The following is a 26,204-nucleotide window of genomic DNA, read 5'->3' as shown; positions in this document are numbered from 1 at the left end:
GTCTCGAATCCCAGGGTTAACGGCTAACGAAAATAACGAGCAACGAAAATAACGACCAACCGGACGCCGTTATTATTTGCACACGAACGTTTCCCAGAACCGTGTAACGCCGTTAAGCGAATCTTCAAACTAGGTTTCAGCCGCCGCTTCTTGATTTCATCGTTGTCTATTAATAAATCCGTTACATTGAAGCCTGTAGAAGTTTAGTCAGCGCCGAGCCGTGGAGCCTTCAGCACTGTAATTGTACAATGGCGCAATTTTCTTCAAAGTGTCTTATTTCATGTTCCAGTCGAGAGATGGGGTTAATTTACAAACGATGTTTTGAAAATGGACCACGAGATGGAGCTTCGGGTGCAATTCAAGGTCTGTAATTTTAGATTTGAAATTTTTTCATTTAGTAAATTTTAATTGAAACCAATAGGATCTTTTGATTAATTTTAATATTATTTGATAAATAGTGTTATAGATTTACGTTTTTAATTATAGCGGTCCTTCGGTGCATTTAGTTCCTACAACTTATTTTTTTCATTAGATGTATTTATTAAATGTTTATTTTTTACTAGTAAACTGAATCTGAGGTTTTCTTTTTTTTAGCAAATAAATTTCTGGAATTTGTTGATAATTTTTTGATTTATCTTTTGAATTTTATTAATGGACTAATATTCTACTATAAAACAATAATCATTATTGGCTTACAGTAAAATATATGGTTATATTACGTATAGCTTTTCTTAGAATGCCATATTCGATCTTTATTGTACTTGTTTTTTTAAAACTACGATGTGTAATAGGTATATATGATTATTGTCTCATACCATATACAAGAAAAATTAAAAGAAATAAAAACATAGATGCATACGATCAGATTTGAAAGCTTTTTATTATAATGATTCAATTTCATACAACTATAAATAAATGAGAACGCCATTCCCACTGGACGCCGGCAACGGGAACTCGTGTGAGATTTTGATATATATAGATCTGACTGTGATTGCGGAACGAATGCCGCTTCTGTGCCTAATCTGCGACCTTAATTATTACTTTTCTTTTGTCATTTCAAACCGTTTAATAAACCTTTATAATTGTACTTTGTGTATCTATTATTTTTTTGTAAAAAAAACAGATGAGCAAAGAATAAAGGCAAAGAGCATGATCCCTTCAAACCGTCGCTTATTCTGCATATTCTACACATTGACAAAATAAAGTTTCCATAACTACTGAAATGTACTTACTGTTTAACGAATAAATTCATCAAATGTTTTACTAATTCGGTGATTTTATTTTTATACTTTTTACTGGGACTTTAAATTAAACATCAAACAAGATTAATTATTACAAAGAACTAAAACTCTATTTAAGTCTTTGGGGATGACAAACAAATTGATAATATTTTGTATTAGAAACTGCCTACTAGCATCCTCTCTAGTAAGTAGTTTATATATTTTATGTGTTTTGTTCCATTTCAATCGTTATGTATAAAATAATTATTTTATTAATTGCAGTCTCTCTGCACCCACACAAAAGATTTAGTTGCCTGTTGCGTCACACTTTGAGTTTCTGCAACAAACAACCAGATGCGTCTCCTTTCATATAACTGCTAGTTTATACTACTGACTCGCACAAAAACATCTTATTTTCTTTCAATAAAAAGAGACGACAATACATATTGTGTCTATGCTTCAGCATCCATAACCTTTAACATCATTGCTTGTCTGATATAATATTGCGGGACGTTTAATTCTGTTTATTATTGCAAGATATAAACGTGAGCCAAATTTGTACTGATATAAACAAAGTCATCGAATTACGTGCTTACAGCCAAAATAGATTGAACAAAAATAAAATATGAAGATGAATAATGCAGACTATTATTTGCTCATGATTAGCGACTCCATCTTCGTATTTGGAACTCAGTTATATATACGGATACATAATAAATAAAAAATAAGCACAGTCATTTTATTTTTAAACATTATATATAAAAACCTCAACAAGCAAGCCTTCTCATTTACTTACACAGGTTATAAATAAGCATCAAAACGAATCGACAAAATGGTTTCGAAATAAAATGTGAAGCTTTTTTGATGTTCTTTCATTTAGAGGCGACAACACGATACGCAGTGTAGTTAATATTTCTTGAACCAACGACTTCCGGGACAGAGTAAGCTTTCTTCAAATTAAATTTAGATGTGGGCAGTTTAACAAAATTAATTGCCTTATAGTTATTGTTAGAAAATGTATTCTATTTTCTCTTATGTTCTACGCTGTGAGCCTTTTTCGTTATTTGTTTTTATGTCCATCTTAATCTATCGTCGATCTTTTATAGAGACTTATGTGAGTACCTGCTTATTTTTCTGCCAATTCTACTTCGTTGGTATTATATTTTCTAGGCTATACTTTTAACTTAATAACACCTGATAGGTAAGTTCGATATTTCTTTTCTAAACTAAAAAAGAGCAGTAAAGAGTGCCTTATTGTGCCATATGTTTATGTTAATAATATGTGGTCATAAATAAGTTATTTTAAATTTAAATTGAGTACTACAACTAAATATATTATGCACATTTTACATGTTGTAACTGAGTTCAGTTCACGTTGAAATCTTAAAATAGTCCACGCTGATGCAATTCCTTGTCGGAAAATACACTGCCCTCTTTCCTGCTATCTCGTTAACTGTATAACAGATGTATTTGAAACGAAATTCGTTCGATTAATGCTCGTATATTATTTTTATTTGTTAGTATAGAATGTGTTTATTTCTTTAAGTATTTCTTAACGTATTTATAGATTTGTAAATATAGCTAAGTCTTTATTTTAAACTAAGACACACATCCCTGACAATTTTATTAAAAAAAATATTGATTAAACTCAATCGTGTTGTGAAAGAATTGTAGTTCACACCACCCGTCTCCTGGTCATTTTTTGCCGTTTTTAGTTATCCACTTTTCTCTTCCTTCTTTGACCTTTTTTTATTTTAGAGGGAAATGCTTTAGGCATACTTCGTGCCTCGGGGAAAGCACGGTAGTTATGTGGGATTCTCTCCCCGAATGGGAGAATACCCACTAAACCGCTCTGTTCCCTCGGAGCCATAATGTGGGATGCCACGGGATCGTGTTAACTTACCACCACGACGCCCAACTGTCCTTCCTTTTTTGACCTGAAATCCTTTAGTATATTGATTTTTTAGCTTACCAATAAGGTATTTGCTCTAGATTGTTTACTTACCATTGAAATTCTTCCAAAACTGTATCTCCCGCTTAATAAAATTTGTTATTGTCAGGAGCCCATAAATATTTTACAATTGGAAATCCTTTGCATTTTATATTTTAAAGAATCCAATTGTTTCGGGCGTTGGTATTTTTTCATTCTTGGCACAGGATCCAATCGAGATAATACACGAAGCTTTTGTTAAAACCGAAAATTTCAAATTTTCAGATGACGCATGCACTAAGAATCGTGCTCACGACATCGATGGTGCGCCGTTTGCTGGATGCTGTCAACGATCTTTACTTAGAAATGTAAGTATGTAAGAACTATTATTAAGTAAGAATATTAATGCATGCACTATGGTTTTTTCATATCGTGGTGATTTCTCAACCATTTATAAAGGCAAAAAAGACTAGAAATATTAAAAAAAAGGCGCAAGCCAAGTAAAAGCCTCCAAGAATCGTACTGTCTGTAAAATCAGGACGATGAATGTCGACTGCATATAATTCGAAAAAGGCACAGAAATGAGAAAAACGTGTACTACATACTTAAAGCAAAATAAAAAAAAATTGTAGTCATAGTTAAAAACATAATTCCGGAAACATTCGACAATATGACCACGACGACTATAGAACACAAAAATTATTACTACTCGTCCAGTGTGAAATTAGCCACGATAATAAAAATTTCGTTATTTTCTTCACATTCTCTTTTTTATATAAGTTGGCACGGCACTATTTCTTGAGTTGGCGTTCAGGTGAAATCGGAAAAAGAAAATTTTTAAGTCCGGGTATATTTCCACGTGGACTACATCTACGAGTTTCACCTCTGCAAATATTTAGATATTAGAAATAGTCCGTACATCATCGCCTACTTACGATCACATCAGTATTTTCTAACATTATTCTGTAGTATATTGCTTATTAAAATGTTTTTAATATATGCACTTTAATAAATTTCCATTATCACTTGCCAATATTTTGGACGTTTATACCAGATCTCTCCTAATCATATTCCAAAGAAGTGTTTTGGCCTGATCTGTAGCGGTGTTCTTCTGTTTCTGTCAGATAGTGACTTAGTACCTTTAAAAGAGCAACAATTTAGTAAATAATTAAGGTATTCTTAAAATTAAATTTCAGAGTCAGAAAAGCTGAGCGGTTCAGACAATGCAGAACGTAAAAAAAAGGAAAAAGTAGATTATTTGTTTACGGACTGTTTTTATTGCTTTCTCTTCGTCTGGTTTTTGGCTCGACTCTGTATTTCACCTTATTTTAAAGCACACTTGAGAGTCTCACTGGTTTTTAATCACGTAAAATGTTGGTATGTTATGTCGTATTTCGTCGGAGAGAATCTGTTTTCACTGAAATCGATTAGTTAAGAAATGATGATGTTCCGTGGTATCTTCAATAGCAGTCGACAGTGCGGTGTACCAAAATAGCAGCAAATGTGCGTCCATTTGGGTTACTGCGTAGTCTGCAGGAAGTATATCTTCATTTTTCGGTATACAGTCGAACTTGGATAACGGAGAAGCTCGGGTTAGAGGGACGCCTCTACAAGCGAGAAAATGTCGCGGTTCCTTGAACTCTTGCTTATCCAGGTTCGCCTGTCGCTGTTAAGTGGAAAATATTAATTTATAAAATTGAACTGAATAAAACACGTTTGTATAACATTCATCTACATAGTCATAGTATAAAAAAAATATGATACCAAACTTACTCATATACAGTAAATTGTACTAAAAAATCTAAATGTTAAAAAGCTTATACAGGTAACTTTTAAGACCATCTTAAGACTATACGAATTATGTCGTTATTTTATGATTCTGAACAGATTTAGTCTGAACGTATATTGTATTCAGTTTCAGGCGTACGTAGCAACGTGCCTCCGGTACAAACAGGAGGCAGGTAATTTTAGAACTATGTTTCATACAACGCGAGCCGTGCTGAAATAGCAGACGTCGACTTATCAGCACTCTATTAAATTGAATGGCAGAGTTGATAGCAACATTACACTACCAGTTTATTTCGGTTACCATAATATATTATTAAACCATAATGTAAAAATTATTAGTGACGATAATTACTGTGAATTATGTCATTCCTATTTGATGTTATTGCTAACATTTGAATGGTATACATAAATATACAGAAATCATTTTTCTATGTAGCAGTTTTAGGTGGCCTTTTCAACATTCGCTTATACTGTACTTCAGGCGTTAATTGTCACAAACTCTTTAATTTTATCTCAACATAATTAAAATGATCTTAATGTAATTAGATGTTTCAGATGCGTAGAGCAATTAAAAATACTTATCGTCACCGGTTAAAAATCATAGCAAAACTATATCATCGGTTGATATTTCGTGATATACTTTTCGTGGTTCTCTAAAAGTGGTGTGTGAAATTTTGATATGACGTGGGCGCAGACTGCCCAGCTGCCCACGGCATGACTAACACTACGAAGCTTTGCTGAGCAACAGTTGCGAGGGTTAACGTGTTATTTTAGCAGCAACCCACGCGCCTACATAGAAATCTACCACACCTGTAAACACCTGAACGTTATTTAATCTATGCATAACATTCCTTCAACACATCTATGTAGTATGTGTATTTTTAAAATACACTTTTAAAAAAGTACCTACCAGTGTGTCGTACCGAACATTCCACAACTATTCGATTTTACGTAATTTAAATAATGCCGTGTTTAAAAAAAATAACAAATGAAATCAATTTTTAAACTTCTTTATTTCTTTTCTACCTTATCTTATTATCTTGCCTACAAAGATTGTTACGTAGTTAAAAAATATTGCTGTTACACAAAGCTCGTAATTTTTTTTAATTTTTGTTCGTAACGGTATTTGGTCCCCCTGAGACACCACTGATACACATTGAGATTGCTACACTTAGTTACGCGTGCATTGGCCCATGCCGGACGCACCGCACGCACCGCACGGAGTAAAGGGATTTGGGACGTCTCGATACGATGCGGGCGGCGCGGTTGGTGGAGGCAGCGCTATGTAAAATCAGACAAAGCAAATTAAAATCTGTTCAGAGCTGTGCGTGCGGTGCGTCCGGCGCGGGTTAATGGACTGCTGCTCGACGACGTCGAATAAATGATGGTCACAAGGGTCGGATCTTGATTAAAAGTATTATATTAGTAGTGATTTATAAGAAATGCAAAATAAATAGATCGATAGTACTCAATAGTATGTTAGTTTTGGCAACGGAAGACCATTCATCAAGTAGGGGTTATAGGAAAAGGGCAACCTAAAATAGATTGATTGAAGAATTTTAATATGACTTTAGATTAATTAGATAGGTTCTTTAAAAATGAATACCGAATAACATAATATACACATACATAATTACATGCATACACACGCACACACACGCACGCATACACGCATAGACACTCACACGCACATACGCACATACACGTACGCTTACAAGCATACACACCCACACGCATACAAACACACGCACACATACACGCATACAAACACACGCACACATACACGCATACACACACGCACACATACACGCATACACACGCACGCACGCATGCATGCCTACACACACATGCCACACACGCACGCATGCACGCATACACACACCCGCACATACACGCATACACATGTACACACGCACACACAAGCACACGTCCACATACACACACACGCACATACAGGCACTCATACACACACACACGCACGCACACGCGAACACTAACATACGCACGCACACACACATACGCACACACACACACACAAATACATAAATATGTATCTAACAAACTTTTAAATATAGCATCAATACTGAACTTTAATCTACAAAAAGGGTCACTCAACAAATATTTACTATTTATCATCCTTCTTAAGAAAAATATTTTACATCCATGGCAGTTAATAAGTAGCTCTACTATAAATATAAATCTCTGTAAATACTAATAGACTATAGTATTTTACATACACATTATTTATAATACATATATTTGTTGACGGATGTGGACATTTATGACAAAAACAACGGATTCTCCTCTATGAATATTATGCTACAATTACTACTTAACTTTTAAATACATTATTTGCACTAATAATTTTCCATTCTGTTTAAATATTTAAATACACAAAATGCCATTAAACTGTAATTAGTCATGTGATGTAAGTATTGTTATGACCAATAGCCAACCCACTGAGACCGATACGATAATGGGAGTCACAAAGGGGCGGCATCGTAACATGGACAAGTTTGAAATATTGCCAACGTCCAATTTTCCACAAAACATTTTTCCAAGACTATTTCACGGCCATAAAATTAATGTCGCCCGTGATAAAGTTGGCAGCAAAAATAGCGATGCTCTCATACATTTCACTTTTCAAATAATAAATATTTTCAATGACGTCCATGCGGTCCTCTATTAATCTTTCAATGGCATATTTTTGATCTCATTTGAAATTGATACCTGCGTCTGATGGTAACGATTTACAGATACGTCATATTTTAAAATAGAAGCTATAAATATTTTGAAATCGTAAACAGGTTTCGCGACTTCCAAAGCACTCTTGGTGCGTTGACTTTCATTTCGCTAAGGAATAAAGACTTGGTTTTCTAAATTTACAACCAATGTCCTTTTTCCAGAGAATAATTTACCTGTGCCACTAATTTTAATGTTTTTTGAACTGTCACTGTTACAACATTTTATAGGTAGATTAGAAAAGTGGATTAAAATATCACGTTCATTTTACGGTTATAAATTGTATTTAATTATTAACTATATTTGTAATTAAGCACATATAAAAAGTTTGGTAATATTAGTAGGATATTACTCATCGGTTTGAACACATACTCCGTGAGTCGATCTCAATACATTCAAGGTCATCTTACAAAGTCAGAACACAAAGTCACAACACTTATAAGGAAACTGTGTGTACATGACCTGGTGACATAATTATGACATTGCCTTAACAGTCAACAATTGTTTATGGTGATAATAAATTTTATTTTCTCTTTTGTTAAATTATTTACTCCGGCTAAATAACATACAATGCTAAGCGTTGATATAAATCGCTATGATTTATCTTCTTGTAAATAAACTTTCATCACTTTTATGCAAAAAGGCTTATGATTTTCTTTTCCGAATTCAGCGATCAATCGGCGCAATAAGATTTTTTGTATTTATGAACTCAATACACTGAGAAATGTGATTTTTCCTATTGGGCCGACCAAAAATACCAGTAAGCCGATTGATCGGTATGCCGATTGTGGCAAATTTGTGATAAGAAAAAATCATTATAACAAATAAAAATATATACAGCTCTAATAGGCACTTTTAGACCGCTACATGGTTTAAACGCTGTTAATGCAAGATACAGTAGCAATCGACATAATATTATGAATATTATGATTGTCATAAAAATCACGAATATGTAACAACAAAGTTGAGTTTGTACTTATATGTTTGTATGTGTTTGTGAAACTTGTAGTGAGAATAAATAAATATAATTATATAATGTGAGATGCGATGGATCAGTAGGTAAGAGTAATCGTTCAATACAATTGTGATTAAAGTGGTGATGATAATTGTGATTAATATTTGTGCCACCAAACAATGAGTTGTAATAGTTTATACACGTCGTGTAGCACCACCTCTAATTATTCTTTGTTGACATCTAAATTAATGACCATATTATACTTTGTTTTAATTGACATTTTAAAGAAAATAGTGAATTGTTAGAAGAATAACAATAATATCGTTGGGCTTATGTATTACTTTACACTGACCAAATCGAGTGATAACACACATTTAACAATTTTGTGACAGTGGAATGAAATACGAAGAATAGAGATTAATTTCGGTTACCTTTAATTCCGATTTACCGCAGCAGCTATGTTATCGTAATGAGGTATTTTTCCAACCGTGAAAAACAAGCTTGCTCTGCAGAATGCACACGGGGGCTTATTTTTAAAATAAAAATATTAATAGATAGGCAGGTGCGGTGAAGTTGGCAGACGCGCAGCTATGATGTGACATGGTCCTGGACTAATTGTGTACGTAGGAGCATATTTTAATTTGTTGTTTATTTTTGTAGCAATGAGTGCATGCCCTAACTGTCCCTGTATATGACGTATTACCATCAGTCCGTACAGTCTATATTACCATCACAACAATGTATTTGTCTTCGTTCGGAGCATTGGTCATTGCCGGTGGGCTATTATGGTCGAATCTCATTGCCAAAAATCTGACTCAAAGTTGTCTGAAACCGGCACATGACTCATTAGTTTGACAACAGTCCATCATATTCAAGACTTGGAATGTTTCGTGTATAACGATTGATTTATTTACGTAAGGTAATATTTTATGAGGCTTCATAAGGTGTATTATTTGAGATTTGGATTACAGGATAACTTAATTGATATGAACATTAAGCAAAACAAAAATTTTCCTAAAAGTTATTACATATTCAAAGTCTTTGCTAAACTAAGAAACCTTACAACTTTGCACCAAGTGCAAGCTAACAAACTTTCTCCAGGCTTATTGAAAATAAATTCGTCGAATAGTAGATAGTTTTTGCTACTTTTACTTTTTATAATACGTAAATAATAAATTGTTACGATTAAACATAATTATTTTTTGAATAAATTTCAAAAATGTCTTAATAAATTGCGTCAATGGCTATCCTATCATCTACAAATACGTAACAGTAATATGTCAGTAATGTCGAACAGATGCCAATGTCTGATGATGATGTCTTTATTTATTTGCTTCATTCAGGAGTCGTGTAAGTGATGAATAAGAGTGTATATCCCTTGTTCTAATCCAAAGCCTAAACATTTTCAATAATAGACAAACTCTACATTCTTACAAACTCGTAAACTCCAAAATATTTCCGGTAAAACCTTTGTCTCACATATCTATTATATAATTTGCCATTGTGTATGGTATTCGAAGGTGATGAATATAATCAGTAAGCCTTATAAATTTGTCAATAATAGATCCTTACTGGCTTACTGACTTATAAATTCCCAGAATATTGCTTTTTAGGCACAAGACCACTTAATAGATGTGGTATATTATAATTTTAATTAAAAAGACAACCAGCAAACTCATTATAATATGCTTATATGCTTTAGCTTACATAGCTTTATTCTATATGCAATACATGCCTTTTGAAAAACCAATAATTGTTATTACTTTTAATAAGAAGAGTTTAAAAATGACTTAGTTTATTACTAATATTGTTGTGTGATGCGAATAAATTCGTTGTCAAACAGATAAAATAATTAAATTATCATTGAAATAAAACTTCCAACTGTTCATTTTAAGCCTATGAAGTTTACCAAAATATATTGGTTATACATGTTCTGAATGGGTTTACGTTTAAAGAAATTGGTTTGACCTATCCGACAGGTGGAAAAACGAATCGAAACAAACTAGTGGCAAAACGAATCACACTAAGATTTTCAAATTGGACAAGTATTGCGTGACCAATCTGCCCGTAAAACCTCAAAAATTTGGTCCAATTTGTTTTGTCACTTATCAGTTTTGACTCTATAAAAAAATCATAAAAATCGGTGAATCGGGAGTGAAGAAACGTACGGAAAAATTCCTAAAACCCCCGTCTATAAAGAAGTTTCACTTCAAAAACTTGCAGTAGATACCTTATATGATGTAAACCTGATTCCAGAATGCAGTCAGTCGAAGAGTGTGGAAGGCGGAGGCGAGGGCGAGGCTTGGGTACAGGGGTCGGTGAAGCCGGGGCGGGTAGCGGCCGCAGGCGTAGGGGGCGCGAGGGCGCGCTCCCCTCCACTGGGGCCGTGTGCAACGCGCGTATAGACTACGGCGGCGCGCTGCCCTCGCTCATCATTCGACCTCCGCGCATCGCAGTCTAGGCACCAACGCCCTGCACTGTTAACGCGACCGGGAGCACGACTCTCGTACCGACTCGACGAACAGGTGGTGAAAGTGATACAATTTCCTTTATCATAACAAAATCGTGTGTGTTTCCATGGCTTCTTCCTAATGCGGTCTATTTATAGAAGTGCAATCCGGTTCCAGTAGTGTAACTTTACCTGGACGGTCCAAATTAGGCGCGCTCGGCCGCTGCCCACGCGCCGCCCGCCCTAAGCGGTAACCTTTCGAAATTCACGTAGCATTCGGAAGGAGTCAGCGATCCCAGTACGACGTCAGTAAAATGTGCCCGTAGAGATGTAGTGTCAGTTCGGATGCAATGGAAGTGTTGCAGGCGACTTGGACGCCGGCCAAAGAATGATGAGTTAAATAGAACATATTATGTCAGACTTTTCTATGAAAACATCGCCTCTTGTGTTACGTTTATAAAACAGTGAATGTTGGGGTGATTAGTTTGTTATAAGTCATAAAATATGTTATAGTTTTAGTTCACTATCGCGACCAATGATATATGTGCCAGCTTCTGAGTCGCCTCTCCACAAGCGTTTTGGAGAAATTGCAACTTAACTCGTTCCAATGCATCGCGCATAATCACTTTACAATAAAAAAATGGAGTGTGACCCATATGAACAAAAAGAAAGTTGAACATATAAATAACTTATGTTAATGTTATTTTTTACAGGATAAGTTAAGCGAGCACAATGCCTTTCAAACCTGCAGACAACCCGAAATGCCCGAAGTGCGGCAAGTCCGTGTACGCGGCGGAGGAGCGCGTCGCGGGAGGACTTAAGTGGCACAAGATGTGCTTCAAGTGCGGTCAGTATCACTTGCTTCAGAATTGTCATAAGAGAGAGGGTAAAAAAGGAAGAGCCAGAAAGTCAAGACAACACTTAATAACTAATAAATAATTGAGTTTTAAAAAAGAAAAGTGGCAAATGGTCATTTAAAATTTTTGGAGAAAACAGATTTTTTGAAATAAAAGTTGTCAGGAAAAAACTGAAAAGGATGGATGCTTGTCGTGAAATTTATGTGGTCTTTTTTAATAATAGAATGCTAAAAATCTTCCTAGGATAAATTCAATACTAATACTACATTTATAAAGATTTAGAAGACTTGTTTCATATAATTTTTAAATTGTTTACTAGCTAAAACATCTAGACGCCAAACGTACTTTTGTGGTTATAACTAACTTTTGATGTTGTAGGACTGTGCCAAAAATTGCTGGACTCCACCAACTGCTCAGAACACGAAGGCGAACTTTACTGCAAAGTGTGTCATGCGCGCAAGTTCGGACCTAAGGGATACGGCTTCGGCGGCGGCGCCGGATGCCTTTCCATGGACACCGGCGACCACCTGAAAGGAGAGAACGCGTAAGTACGACCTGCCTCGCACTCCCGCCGCCCGCGCCACCTTTTGAGGGACTTTCCTTATCTATGGCCGCCACAGGCCGGCCTCCGGGCCCGTGCGTAACAACATTAACAGCGTGTACATAAACTCATAGACATTAGGAGCGCGCGCTCGGCTGTACATTACGCGTCGCCTGACACGTGCATGACCAGTCTCCGTTTATGTCGCAACAGGAATTGAGTCGCAGCCGGCAGCGCAGCTAGCGGGCGCCGACACGCATCTCGGCCACCCTCGCCTCGGCGACGCCTCGCGACCGCCCACTGTACCTTATACTTTAGTTAGGATTATTTATTCGCTATTGCTTAATTTATTTTGTTTATCGGTCTTATATTTATAATTTATATAAAATAAATAAAAGAGTCGACCACCAATACTGAGTAGTTGTATTGATGAGTCGGAGTGCGCGCGGGCCGGCGCGGTCCGGCTCCGCAGCCCACAGGACCGCGTCGCTCCGCAAGCGCTCTAGCTCTGATCGTTCCCCCCTTCCTATCTGGGCGACCATGTGCAGCGAAGCTACGGTGAGAAAACCATTATGTAAGCCATTGCACGGCTTCGCAATGCTCCAGACGCACCCCGAAGCATGAATAACTCATGACACTATTCTCTATTTTAACCTTCCGCCTTACTGACTCTCGCTAACAACCAGCTAACGCTTGTCGTAGCTTTGATCGGAGCTAATACTTGTGATGGGATAAGGAAAGCGCCCTCATGTCGATGTGTAGTGTTACGGCGCGGCTATTTTTTGGGCCGGAGTGGAGCGGGCGGCTGGGAGCCTTACCTTCTCCCATTACGGCGGGGGTGCGCCGCCGATGATCGCTTTGCCGCCATTCGTGTGAACATTAAGTAAGGGCGATCGGAGAGCTCCGACACCCGAACGCTATTAACATATCTTTTGTCATCGTCGCTCCCCGGGACCCGGCGAGCGCACTTTGACTCGAGACGTATGTGCAGGGGCGTAAGGACCAATGGAGCCTGTTTAGAACCGCGCGTAATTGCGAAGGCTCCGCCTGGTGAAGGCTGCCCGCGCTGCGGCGGCTTCGTCTACGCCGCCGAGCAAATGTTAGCTCGTGGACGGGTGAGTTTACTATAGCATATTATTCTCGAATGCTTTAAAAAATATTTAATAATCGTAATGATCAAGTCAAATTTTTGAAAAGGTCAATTCTTATAGTTAAATAAAGCAAAGCTCCAGTAGACTTTAGCTTTTATTGCATAATTCAAGTGCTTATAGCAAAAGAGTAAAGAAAACTGTTGTATCTTAGGGCTATCACAAGCATTGCTTCAAATGCTTAACTTGCCACAAGATCCTTGATTCAATGACGCATTGTGATGGGCCAGATAACGAGATATATTGTCGAGGTATTTGAGCGTTAGCTTACCCAAATGAGTCTTCCTCAAGCCCATGTAGAGCAGTTTGTGCTATAACAGTCGGTGTCATTGTGGTAACGGTTTGCCCCTATGTTTGTCCTCGCATGCCGCGTCCTTCACACCTTTACTGTTCACTGTATGTTCAGGCGTGGCACAAGGAGTGCTTCAAATGCGGCGACTGTCTGAAACGACTGGACTCCACTAACTGTTGCGAGGGGCCAGACAAAGACATTTACTGCAAAGGTTCGTTTACTCATTCTCATGTTAATATAAACCTTCTGAATGGAATGATAAACCCAATTTTTTTTTTTGGAAAACAATTTATGTTTTCATCTACTAGAAATTAAAATCAATTCATTACACTTTCTTGTATCAACAGTTTATTTGTGTTCTAATTTTTTATTTTTTTCCTGTAGTATGTTACGCGAAGAAGTTTGGTCCTAAGGGATATGGTTATGGAAAGGGGGCTGGTGTCCTCCAGAGCGATCCTTACGCTAATGGGTAAGTATCAATTTTAGAGCTACGATTTTTTTTTCTTTCGATAAAAATCTTAAGTCTAAAGTCACAGAAATGAACTGTTTTGGACATAATTTAATTTTTTTATCAATTTTAATTCGATCAATTAATTTGAATAAGCAACACAAATGTCGGTTTCAATTTACACGCCTTTATTAACAAAACTGAAAGATTGGTTTAGCGGTTTTCCACAAGCCACTTATTACGTGTTGAAGTTCTCGGATTACAAGACAGGATTATTTCCATCCCATAGTCACTTTCATAAAAACAGCTTATAATACAAACAAGCGATGGCGGCGTGCCAGTTTCGAAATAGAATGCCCTCTCCGTTCTCCCACAGCCTAAATATAATCTGGGCAAAGACGATCTGTCTTACAGCACAAATTAAATTTATTCTATATTATTAATAACTTCAAGAATATTAGATATAAATTGACGATAAACATCATCAACCTGCCCTTATCCCTATCGAGGGTCAGCACAGTACACACCTCCATACATTTCTATCAGCCGTCATATCCGAGTCTACCCCCTTCTTACGCATATCCTCTTTCACACAGTCATTCCATACTTTTTTGGTCTTCCCCTACCGTTGTAGCCATCCACATTCAATCTCATTACTTTTTAATTCAATTCAATTGACGATAAACACACAACTATTTTCTGCTTAACGAGGTTAGCGACATCTTTTTATCGTAAATTACTAAACCAACGTATATATTTATTCGTTACTTCTGTCCAGACGTATCAAATATTTCCAAAAATTATAAAACGAATACTAAGACACAGATAATTAAAGTATACCGCTATTACTTACTTCAAATAAACGAAATATATTGCATATTGTAATTTAACATTCCTTGTAGGGACCAAGCTCCTAAAACAACGGTAATCGATACTGCGGCTATCAAGGCGCCACCCGGCAAGGGTTGTCCGCGATGCGGCGGTGTTGTTTACGCTGCAGAGCAGGTCTTGGCCAAGGGCCGCGAGTGGCATCGCAAGTGCTTCAAATGTCGCGATTGCACAAAGACCCTCGACTCTATTATCGCCTGTGACGGCCCAGACTCTGACGTATACTGCAAGACCTGCTACGGCAAGAAGTGGGGACCCCACGGTTACGGATTCGCTTGCGGATCGGGATTCTTACAAACTGATGGTTTAACGTAAGTGTTCAATTGCTTCTTACTTATATAAGTTACAATACCTAACTTTGCAATTACAAAAAAATGATTTTTTTTTTCCAATAGCGAGGATGAGATTTCTCAAAACCGTCCATACTACAATCCAGACACCACCAGCATCAAAGCTCCTAAAGGTCAAGGCTGTCCCAGATGTGGTGGTATGGTGTTTGCTGCAGAACAACAACTTGCTAAGGGAACAGTAAGTGACAATGACAGATTATCAGATATACTTGCAATTTTCCAAAAAACAATTAACAGTATTACGTGTGAATAAATCAAATTAGACACATTCAAACCTATGCATTATAAGCAAAAACTTACAAGTGAATACTTATTACTAAAAGTGGTTCACTATTTAACCTTTGAGACACTTTTGTACTTAACACAAAAATATGATAAAATTTTTACTAATTATTTACGTATATTAAATTACTAACTAATATTATATTATGTTCAGATGTGGCACAAGAAATGTTTCAACTGTGCGGAATGCCACCGTCCATTAGACTCCATGCTGGCATGTGATGGACCTGACAAAGAGATCCACTGCCGTTCTTGCTACGCCAAGCTGTTTGGACCAAGAGGCTTCGGCTATGGTCATGCACCAACTCTTGTGTCCACAGACTCTGAACCCACAGTTACATAGTAAGTATTTTGAACTTATATAAGTTGTGGAAAAACATACTATGGTTTGTTATCTACAGGATAAAAAGGTCTAGATTAATAAATACATAGTAACATTGTATACTATTTGAAAGATAATCTGTAGAAAATTCAATTTATTTTTAAAGGAACAAAAATGAAGAATAATAAATAAAAAAAAATCTGTTATGGTATAGTGTTCTTACTTTATTGTATTCTTACAAAATTATTTATTTTTTGTTGTAAAATCAATTCAGTATGGATTAATATTAACATGTACTTTTCCTTTTTAGCACTGAACAACTGCCATTCACTGGAGCCAAGGCAGCTAAGGGCAAAGGTTGCCCACGTTGTGGTTTCCCTGTCTACGCTGCAGAACAAATGCACTCCAAGAATGGATCATGGCACAGAAGGTGTTTCTCCTGCGCAGACTGCCACAAGTCTCTTGTAAGTATGATAAAAATAACTGAATATGAAGACTATTGTTCAATTCACATAATAATTGATTAAAAAATTAGAAAACTAAATTTGGTTAGTTTTTAAATAACTCCGATCTTCATCTTCACCTTTTTCGAGGTGAGTATTCAAAAATTCTTCTACAGAATCAGTGTTCCATTTTTCAATAGCAACTGTATCTCTTACGATTCCATCTTTATCGAGAAGTTTAATTATAGGATCCAATCCACGCACGTATTTAATTTGCAAGTTAGGGAACTTAGCCGGTCTGTCACTCTTTACGAAAGCTTGGATCTGTGGATATGCCGGGAATTTGCAAGTGCACACTTCTAAAATCGCGCGCGCATATTTCTTCTCATTTGTTGCACTCTCGTCGTTGTGGCAGCATTCCTTACAGTGTTCAATAAGCTGCTCTAAATTGAAATCTTTTAGTTGGTCGCAAGATGAACACAGAAGATTAGCTTTGATAAAACCCAAAGAGGAACAATCTTCCGTTGAAAATTCAGCTGTACAAGATTGCGTTTGGATTATAATAAACAAGATAGTGGACAAAGAAGCTATAGAAAAATACATTTTCATTTTTAAGCTGTTACCTTACAATAATTATCTTGAAAAAGTACTTTTCATTTCTTAATTCAGTTAATTTTTGAGAAAACAATCTTTTTAGACAGTATAAATGACAGTTGACGTTAACGTCAATTTCCTTTTACGTGTTGCCCAGTTATTTGTTCACTGACACAGCTTATACTTAAACCACACTGCCATTACAATATTTAAACTATGTTTTACAAAAAAACATCTTTATTCAAAAATAATGAAGTATTATATAAGTGTAAGCTATTCATTTGTTATTTATACGATACTAATTGGCTTCTTCTTTTCAGGATTCTACAAACTTGAACGACGGACCAAATGGTGAAATTTACTGCCGCAGCTGTTACGGCCGCAACTTTGGACCTAAGGGAGTTGGATTCGGAATGGGCGCCGGCACATTAACCATGGCTTAAAAGACAATACAATTGGAATTAATAAAACTACACATGCAATTTTGCATGGTAATATCTCTGTCATAAAATACCTAGATCATACTATACATTAAACTGGTTTTAATTATGGTTGATCTCTAATGAGACTAGAAGTAAAATGGATAGTTTTAAGTTGAAATATTTTATGATAGAATAGTATAAATTAAAGGTTACATTCCTTTCTCAATAGGTACAAAACTGCGATGAATGTGTCTGGGCCCTTAGTTTATAAATTCATCATAAAATATATAGATTAAGGCACATAGACTTAATAGATATGTTAAATGTATGTAAGGATTTAAAAACAATAAAATAATAAAAAAAAATATTTAAAAACAAAAATATGGCATTGTGATTACCTACCTTCTATAATTATCACACTGTGATAACAGAGGTAGGTATAAAAACTATCCTGTAAACACGGATAAAGATCGCATTTAGTTGTGATCGTTGCGACCGACCAGATCTTATACTAGGGATCTGAAGTGGATATACATATTTTTTTACACCAAAGATTTTGTATATAATTTTATCATTTCACATAATAAAACAGCAATAAGTTGTGCTAGAGTTAATAAAATATTTTAAGGCTTTCGCTATAACTTGCTTAATAAATTATAAATTATGTCGGCTTATTGCAGATCTTGTGGCAGTATTCTTCATTAATTTCATATTTAATAAATAAATAAAACCAAAATACACTTTTTTATTACTATATCCTAATTGGAAATAAAAAATAAAGAATCAATTATTTTATTCCAATCATAACATTTGAATACAAGCATTAAAAGCAAAACATCATTAAGGCAAATTATAACATAAAATGGCAACACATAAAAGAACAGAAACAAAATTCACAGCAGATGCATAATTATTGGTTCTTGATTATATACGTACCCGTAGTTAAAATTTTTCAAGACACAAAGAATGATTAACTTTCATTTTAAACAATAAAACAGCAATAAGTTGATAAAAAAAATATTTTAAATAAATTATGTTAATACTTGCGAAAAAATCGTTCTTTTGCTCGGGCATTGTTTCGCAGTTTGTTTTCTTAAAAGAATATAAAAATATAGAGGCGGAATGAATCAGGTATTTGTTTGTCAACGAAATATTGTATTGAGAAAGATTTGAAATCTTTTCAAGGCAAGTTTATACCCAATTTTATTCTAATTTCTTATCTATCAAGCTACTGATAAAACAACTAAAATGTGTGATTTAATCACTATAATAATAAAAAAAAACAAAAACTAACCTTTTTTTGTCTTCAACTTCGACAATCTAAATCAACTGTAAACTTATATATAGACTAATATACTAGATTATGTATTAAGTAATCCGAAATTTAATAAAATCACAAGCACTTAAGAGCTAGTGTTGAATGCAAACCTAGAATCTAATTTATAAAAAAAATAAATTGATTTGGTGCTTATAAATCTTATGGCATTCTAACAAATACAATTTGTACCACAATGGAAGTGTAATCTTAATACTGTGATATACAGGATGGAAACTTGGAGATGAACCTTTATGATGATCAAGTTACATTTTGTTACAACCTGTATATGATCTATATTTTGAAAATTAAAATATATAAAATGTCACCTGTAATATTATAATAACTTGTAATATAAATTGCTGGATTAATAAGACATATACATAGGGAAACTGAGGTAGGTAGGAAATGTATGAATCTCCTAAACTCTTTCATAATAACTTTAGAATACTTTGCTTAAAAGTTACCTTAAATTTGCCAAATAATGACAATAGTTATAAAAACGTTAAATTTTAAAAGTTCAAGTAAACATGTGAAAAATTTGTACCATACTCAAATTATAAATTTTCCGTCAGTTCACACATTTTATCTTTTTTTAACAACAAGGCGTGGCCCTTTTTGTTTTTTCTTGTCCTGTGAAGTTCCTGGTATGGGACCATCGAAGCCATACTTGTGCTTAAGTCTTTCTCGTATGAACAGACCTTTTATAAGCCTCCTCCAGTTACCGTAAACTCTTGCATCTATTTTCTCTCGCTCCTTCCTTTCTAGTTCTTCTTGATCCTAAAATAATATTCGAGGTTACATACATCATGTGCCAAAATAGCGAAAATCAAATAGGCACAAAAAATCACATCTTAAAGCCAGTCAAGAAAGTGTAGTTGTTTTGTATTTTTTATGGCATGTTACGTCTATGTAGGTTTAATATATTTTATGACAGACTATATTTGGAGATTTAAGTTATTATCCCCATTGTACGTATACTTATTTTAATTGTAGGATGTAAAAGAAAATAGTGATGGTTTCTACTAAATTTAAAATTCTTTTTTCTTTCTTAATTGAAAAATAAACAATTTTTACATTATAATATGATTAAGATTTAAGATAATCTATGTACCTTGACCCACGCTTCAGTTAAAATTTCTTCGTATTCCGTACACACTACAAATCCATCATATACTGGATGAGAGTATCCACCATTGAAGTCAAAACCTGTCAAAGCTGGAGCACAATCTATGTTCAATTTCTTGGCCACTCTATTCAAACCGGGCACTGAAATAAAAAAAAAAAATGTTTAATTCATGTCCAATAGATTTTATAGGGTGCAAATTTAGGTTTCTAGAACCAAGGAGTTTAGGAATTTAGATTCTAGTATTATAAAACCTACATTTAATATGTACAGTTCCTTTAGGAATCATGCATTCTTTGAACAGTTCGACATTTCCATATGCATTTCTCGGAACGATACCATTTTCTGCTACCGGTGGTTCATAATCAGTTACTTGCCATGGACCAAAAAGTTCCAGAGGTTTGTCTGTGATTAACTTGTTAGATAACTGAAAAAAAAAATTAAAAATCTAAAATTTATACAAATAAATTTAAAGCATATTCCTGGAAGCATTTCCACTTTTGAAGCATTATACATTAATTTGACATTATATTTATTATATTAAAATAGTCTGTAGTATAATACAATTTACTCACTTTATCCCACTTTGGTCTAGCTTTAACAACTTTATAAGGTTTTTCTCCGAGTCTGACAACTTTAGCATCCTTGAGCCAGATGTCACGCGACTTGCAGATGTGGACGCACTCGCGCGCGTACACAGGCTCGCCGCGCACGAAGCCCAGTGTTGCCGCGTCTTCAGGATACAGCGCCTCAAACTTTAGTAGGTGTCGCTTCAGTGCATACAGAGGATGGTTTTTGTACCTATCAATTATACCAATATATTAGATGCAAACTATCGTATTATATACTCGTTGTCGCCCGCGACTCTGTCCGGGATAAAAAAAAAATAACAGTAGCTTATGTGTTCTGCCAGGTTATGTTCTACATCTATGCTCTTCAGCAAGATCCAGCTGTTCTAGAGATATCTTTTAACAAATATCCATCCATCTATCATGGATCTGAATTGAAATAAAATGAACTTAAGACATGGTAAAAAAAACCTACGATTTACTAAACAAAATACTTCATTTAGGTTAGATTTCTGACTACAATATAAAATGTAAAATATATATTTGGTATATTAGAAACATTGATAAATTCATATGAAACTTACTCAGCGATACTTGTAGGTAGTGGTGCCTCTAGCTGCATTCTATCCAGACGTTCATCTTCTTCCTTATCCCGTGCATTCTTAGGTCCCAGCCATGGGGCCACCGCTGTGTTCCACCAGGATACCTCGGCTCTTTGCTTACGAGTAATTGTATTCCAATGTGGAACATATCTCCTTGTTAGATCTTTTAAATAATTGTTATTGTCCCAACCAACAATGTAGGCAACTGGATGGGTAGCCTTTGACTGAAATATTTTTATAGAAATTATTAATTTGATATATGGTGGCAGCAATTTTTTTTAATAAAAGTAAGAAAATTTGTATTGAAGATAGTTTACTTACATGAATTTCTTTGGCGCAATGAACTTTATTTCTGATAACATCGACAGGCACCCATTCTTCAAGTTCCTCAACAAACACTTCACACCAAACATCAATCCTGTCAGGAAGAACCTCATCGTCTTCCGACAACACTCTGCGGTCTATCCTGCGAGATGTTCCTGGTTTGGGGCCTAACTTGACAGGCTTAAAGTCATCATCACTGACACAAGGTTTGATGTCTTCTTCTGGTAAATGATCGCTATCTTCACCTGAATCTTTAGTTGTTCCTGAAATTTAAGTAACCTACTATTAATTATGTTTGGGTTAATTATAGTCTTTATTTTGAATGTCTGTCATTTTAATGTGATATGATTTTTAAATGTACAAAATAATCAGTGGATATGAATGGAATTTTATTATTTTTTCCTTTATAAATTTGGAACAACAACATAACTCACGCCCTAAACCCAGAGGGGTAGGCAGAGACCACTCTCTCGCTTCTTCTGCATTCATACATCTACGATATATTCATGTCAGTTTCGGAAAAAATAACTTAGTATTAATATAAAATTGCTCACATAGTATATGTATACTGAAAGTTGTATCTTTATTACAATATTATACACATGAAATCATTAAAATATTACTAACCTTTTACTTTGTTCTTCTTTGTTTCGGCTTTTGCTTCTTTCACTCTAGTTTTAATTATATCCACTAAGTCGGATGTTACATCATTTTTAGCTTCAGTTTTTTGTTTTAAAAGATCTTTATGACTTACTCTCTGTTCGTCTTCTATATAGTTTTCATCCCTAACGTTCTTAGCTTTTTTTGAAGTGGAGTCATCTTTGAAATACTTACTTGTATTGGCACTTCTTGGACTATTGTTTGCCCTTGTTTTTGTATTTTTTTCTGTTGTTTCCGCCTTTACTGTGTCATTTACTTTTAAATTAGTGGTTGTTGATCTTTTCCTTGGTAATTTAGTTTTATTAACATTTGTGCATGTATTTTCACCAATAAAAAAGTCACTTGCCGTTACTTCTTTATTTTCTTCAGTGGATACTTCGATTTTTGGTACGATTTTAGTATTCCTAGTAGCTCTTGCTGATCTGGTTTTAGCTGTAACAACACTATTTGATTCTTCTTTTTCGTCTTGTTTATTTTGATCATCTTTAGTAATATCTTGATTGGAAAGTTTTCCCTTCAGTTTTGCACTATTGGGTTTTTTAGCATTTCTTGAGATTGTTGCAATATCTTTTTCAATTTTGAAATCATCATCACTATCCGATTTTTGAGTTTTTGTATTTTGCATTGAATTATCTTCATCAGAATTTTTATCAGTGATATCTGAAATTTAAAATGTTATTTTTCGTAACTATTTAACTTATGAACAATTTTATTTTAGCAGATCAACACATACCTTTTGGTTTCAAAACATCTTTGTTATTTTCTTGCTTCTTTGAGGATCTCTTGGGTTTTTTACTTGCTGATTCTGACAAATCTTCATTTGATTTTGAATTGACATTCCTTACAGGTGTACTTTTTGCTCTAACTTTGGCTTGTGTTGCCTTTTTAGTGACTTCCTTCACTACTGTGTCATTAGATGTGCGGGCATTCGTGGTTGCGGATCTTTTTCTCGTAGACCTTCTATTAAGATTTTCATCTCCAACAAAAAACTTACTTGCTGTGACTTCTTTATTTTCTTCAATTTCTGGCACCTCCAAATTATTACCAGATTTAACATTCTTGCCTCTTTGCCGATTAAGTGATAATTTACTTTTAGCGGCGACTTGTACTGTATCATTGTCATCGGTTTGTTTAGCTCTCTTCGGTGGTGATGCACCTTCTGATTCTTTATGAATGTTTGCATTTTCTTTTGATATAGCCTTTCTTGATTGTGTTTTAGGATGTATTTCATCATTATTACCATCTACCTGCATGATTTTATTTGAAATAATATCACTGTTTGTTGCTACTTGTTTATTTTGGTTCACTTTAGTGTTACTTCTTGTTGATCTTGTGATACGTGGCATTTTATCATCATTTCCATCTATTTGCATAATGTTGCTTATATCACTATCACTATCTGTACTGTAATCATAATTTCCATCTAATTGTGAAATTTTCTTTTTACTGCATGTCTTTGTGGACTTTGACTTTGTTATATTTTTATCTTTACTCACATCCTTTTTGTCACTTTTATTTTTATCTGTACTCTTCGTTGACATTGAATGTAGCTCGAAAGCTGGAGGCTTTATTGGTACTGTTACGAAATTAAGCATCACCCTGCAATGGAGACCAATCGCTCTCAACATAGAAACAAACACATAAACAAGATATTTCTTTGATGTTATAATCCTATTTCTTATTTGTTGAATTAGTATTTCCTTTAGTTTTGGTGCCTTTGGTCTGAATTTACCTTCATGTTTATCTTTTCTTAATGTTAAAATATTTTGATACCAAGAGGTTATTTGTTCTACATATTTCATGTCAACTCTTTGACCAGGATAGAAATTCAAATTGCTTTTAGAACAAGAGGCTATTTTTGGAACTTTTTGGCCGGGAGAGCATTCCTTCGATTTTAGCTTTTGCAAAAGTGATAATGCTGTAGACATAACTTCCTGGTCATTTAATACAGTGCTAATGTAATTTCCATAACCCAGCCAACATAGAACATGAACTTTGTGCATGTACACTTGACATTCCTTTTTTACTCTGTTCATTTTTCTTTTCATCATCATTTCAACATCAACCTTTTTAGCTCTTCTTGCTACTGAATCTGGTATATCTACAATTAGTTGTAGCCCTTGTTGGGGTATTGATTTAGCCTCTAAAAAAAATATCACATGCATTAATTTTGTATACACAATAATTACAACGATCATGAATTTTAATAATGACATGGAGAAGCATTATTATTTAAATAACTGTCTTTATTTTAATTAAAATATGAATAAACTAATTAATTTCAAAATACCAAAAAAACCTTACCCTTTACTTCTTCCCAATCTTCTACCTCTGAATCACTTTGGTCTTGTACTTTCTTTTTTTTCTTTTTAGTGATTGTTCCTACCTCAGGTACTATCTCTTCTCCTAGCGCCAGTAAGTCTTTAACATCTGATTCATTTTCATTCTTGCTGTGTGAATACTTTAAGACTGACATTTTAGCTTCTTCAATTTTAGCCTTATGCTGTTCTAACTCTAGAAAAGTTTTCTTTGCAATTTCTTCGCTTTCATCTTTTTCATTAACTGACCATACCTAATATCAAGAAGTTTACACTTTTTTATAATCATGTTTTATAAGAAAAATAATATAGAAGACGCACTATTATGGAAAAAGCTAATTATCTTATTTACATAGAACTAAATAGATAACTAAGATAGTTATGAAGTTACTATCTTAATACAATTTTTAAGTAAATGATACAAAAATATAAGCATATTACTTTATGTTAGAAAAATATCGGTGAAAGGTATATAATGAGCGCTTTGAAACACTTTTCAAAACAAAAAAAATCTATCTGTTTGCAAAAAATGAAAAAAGAAATACTTACATCTTTATATTCAGTACCAGCATCATTGTTATCATTTTCTGGATCTGTGTTTGGTAATGTTTCTGTATGAAATTTCTTTTTAAAGATTGTCTTAGTACATTCATCATCACTGCTGTCTGGAAAGTATATGCAGAATTATGGAACAAGAATATTTATACCCCTATTTCTTTTTCAGTTAATTTCTTACCACTTTCTGAAAGATTAAGTACTGATGGTAATAACTTATCAGCTTCTGTTAAATCTTTAATCGTAAAAGTAGAAACAGGCAATGGTTCATCTTCATCTTCGGCGCTGATTTGTTTGTTTATTTTATTAATAAAAGCTTTGGCAAATTGGGGATTCTTTTTTCGATTAGTAGTTTTTTTCTGTGGCTTTTTGTGAACTTCATCGTCCGACGATGGACAATTTTCTTCCTCGTTAATACTGTCGTCAGAGCTAGGAGCCGATGATATTTTGGCGTCCGAACCGGAATCGCTAAAGTCGCCTCCCATGTTATCACTTTCATCGTCGTCTTTATAAACAGTTTTGATTACTTTCTTCCTAGTCGTAGGCATAGTAGAAAATCCGCTTTATCTGGATCCTTTGTGTTAACATAAAATATTGCGAAACACTTTAATTGCCCAATGCTCAAACACGTTCCTACACGCATCTAAAGCATGTTATTCTTATTATTTTGATAAAAAAATTGGGTACATCAAAATATTGGCGCTAATGTCAATGTCAAGTGGTAACTGTCAAAATGACATCGACATATTATATAAGTAGAACAAGTAGGTAACAGATTATGACATTCTTTGGATTAAGAATAATATTATTTACTGGAAATTATCTTATATTTTCTTGATTTGAGATTAGTATTATTTATTTGAATTGACAGCTAATTATAAACTATTTTTCTCTCTATATGTCGGTCTCTAATCTTATCTCTCTGACTGTCGTGGTCAGTAAGGTACCACCTGGAATAGATCGTTTTCCTACACTGACTCGTCTCTAGAGCGTCCTTCGGTCTAAATTATAATGGAGGACAGTAACATGTTAACATAGGTACAATATATAGGTTAGTAAAATTA

The 26,204-nt window shown here is 34.6% G+C and overlaps 4 protein-coding genes across 6 annotated transcripts; 2 read left to right on the top strand and 2 right to left on the bottom strand.

The window, feature by feature from the left end:
• The first annotated feature begins 140 nt into the window (after window positions 1–140).
• LOC106123374 (uncharacterized) lies at window positions 141–11,153 on the top strand. The gene is made up of 3 exons (XM_013319634.1): window positions 141–363; window positions 3,436–3,518; window positions 10,892–11,153. The coding sequence occupies exons 1-3, from the start codon at window positions 328–330 to the stop codon at window positions 11,094–11,096; spliced, it is 324 nt and encodes a 107-aa protein (XP_013175088.1). The 5' UTR covers window positions 141–327; the 3' UTR covers window positions 11,097–11,153.
• Window positions 11,056–18,094, top strand: LOC106123372 (muscle LIM protein Mlp84B). 3 transcript variants are annotated; one of them, XM_013319630.1, is made up of 11 exons: window positions 11,056–11,160; window positions 11,798–11,931; window positions 12,320–12,485; window positions 13,474–13,597; window positions 14,037–14,133; window positions 14,307–14,391; window positions 15,273–15,569; window positions 15,654–15,786; window positions 16,045–16,232; window positions 16,523–16,676; window positions 17,570–18,094. In XM_013319630.1, exons 2-11 carry the CDS (start codon window positions 11,817–11,819, stop codon window positions 17,690–17,692), a joined length of 1,482 nt encoding a protein of 493 aa, XP_013175084.1. In that variant the 5' UTR covers window positions 11,056–11,160; window positions 11,798–11,816; the 3' UTR covers window positions 17,693–18,094. The 3 variants fall into 3 exon arrangements, with proteins under 3 accessions (XP_013175084.1, XP_013175085.1, XP_013175086.1); XM_013319631.1 differs by lacking the exon at window positions 14,037–14,133 and adding an exon at window positions 13,785–13,881; XM_013319632.1 differs by lacking the exon at window positions 11,056–11,160 and adding an exon at window positions 11,287–11,389.
• On the bottom strand, window positions 16,446–17,335 carry LOC106123373 (15 kDa selenoprotein). Its single transcript, NM_001312240.1, is given in 1 exon segment — window positions 16,446–17,335. A coding segment is annotated over 1 exon segment (513 nt). The 5' UTR covers window positions 17,265–17,335; the 3' UTR covers window positions 16,446–16,751.
• A 1,334-nt stretch (window positions 18,095–19,428) lies between the features above and the next one.
• On the bottom strand, window positions 19,429–25,845 carry Xpc (DNA repair protein complementing XP-C cells homolog). Its single transcript, XM_013319628.1, has 11 exons — window positions 25,322–25,845; window positions 25,135–25,250; window positions 24,572–24,839; window positions 23,001–24,410; window positions 22,235–22,927; window positions 21,605–21,870; window positions 21,266–21,507; window positions 20,688–20,913; window positions 20,371–20,539; window positions 20,101–20,255; window positions 19,429–19,766 (listed from the first exon to the last, which is right to left on the bottom strand). Exons 1-11 carry the CDS (start codon window positions 25,686–25,688, stop codon window positions 19,572–19,574), a joined length of 4,107 nt encoding a protein of 1,368 aa, XP_013175082.1. The 5' UTR covers window positions 25,689–25,845; the 3' UTR covers window positions 19,429–19,571.
• Between the last annotated feature and the right edge of the window lie 359 nt (window positions 25,846–26,204).

This window comes from Papilio xuthus, unplaced genomic scaffold, assembly GCF_000836235.2.
Source record: "Papilio xuthus unplaced genomic scaffold, Pxut_1.1 DF826115.1, whole genome shotgun sequence".
Classification (NCBI taxonomy): domain Eukaryota; kingdom Metazoa; phylum Arthropoda; class Insecta; order Lepidoptera; family Papilionidae; genus Papilio; species Papilio xuthus.
Note: the sequence above shows the minus strand (reverse complement) of the source record. Positions and strands in the feature narration are given on the sequence as shown.

Coding starts and splice junctions, on each gene's coding strand:
- Xpc (XM_013319628.1), bottom strand. CDS start 25,688: ATGCCTACGACTAGGAAGAAAGTAATCAAAACTGTTTATAAAGACGAC. Junction 21,871..22,234: donor AAAGAAGAACAAAGTAAAAG/GTTAGTAATATT, acceptor CTTAAATTTCAG/GAACAACTAAAGATTCAGGT. Junction 20,540..20,687: donor CTAGACCAAAGTGGGATAAA/GTGAGTAAATTG, acceptor TTTTTTTTTCAG/TTATCTAACAAGTTAATCAC.
- LOC106123372 (XM_013319630.1), top strand. CDS start 11,817: ATGCCTTTCAAACCTGCAGACAACCCGAAATGCCCGAAGTGCGGCAAG. Junction 14,134..14,306: donor CAAAGACATTTACTGCAAAG/GTTCGTTTACTC, acceptor TTTTTCCTGTAG/TATGTTACGCGAAGAAGTTT. Junction 16,677..17,569: donor CAGACTGCCACAAGTCTCTT/GTAAGTATGATA, acceptor TCTTCTTTTCAG/GATTCTACAAACTTGAACGA.
- LOC106123374 (XM_013319634.1), top strand. CDS start 328: ATGGACCACGAGATGGAGCTTCGGGTGCAATTCAAG. Junction 364..3,435: donor AGCTTCGGGTGCAATTCAAG/GTCTGTAATTTT, acceptor TCAAATTTTCAG/ATGACGCATGCACTAAGAAT. Junction 3,519..10,891: donor AACGATCTTTACTTAGAAAT/GTAAGTATGTAA, acceptor ACCTGATTCCAG/AATGCAGTCAGTCGAAGAGT.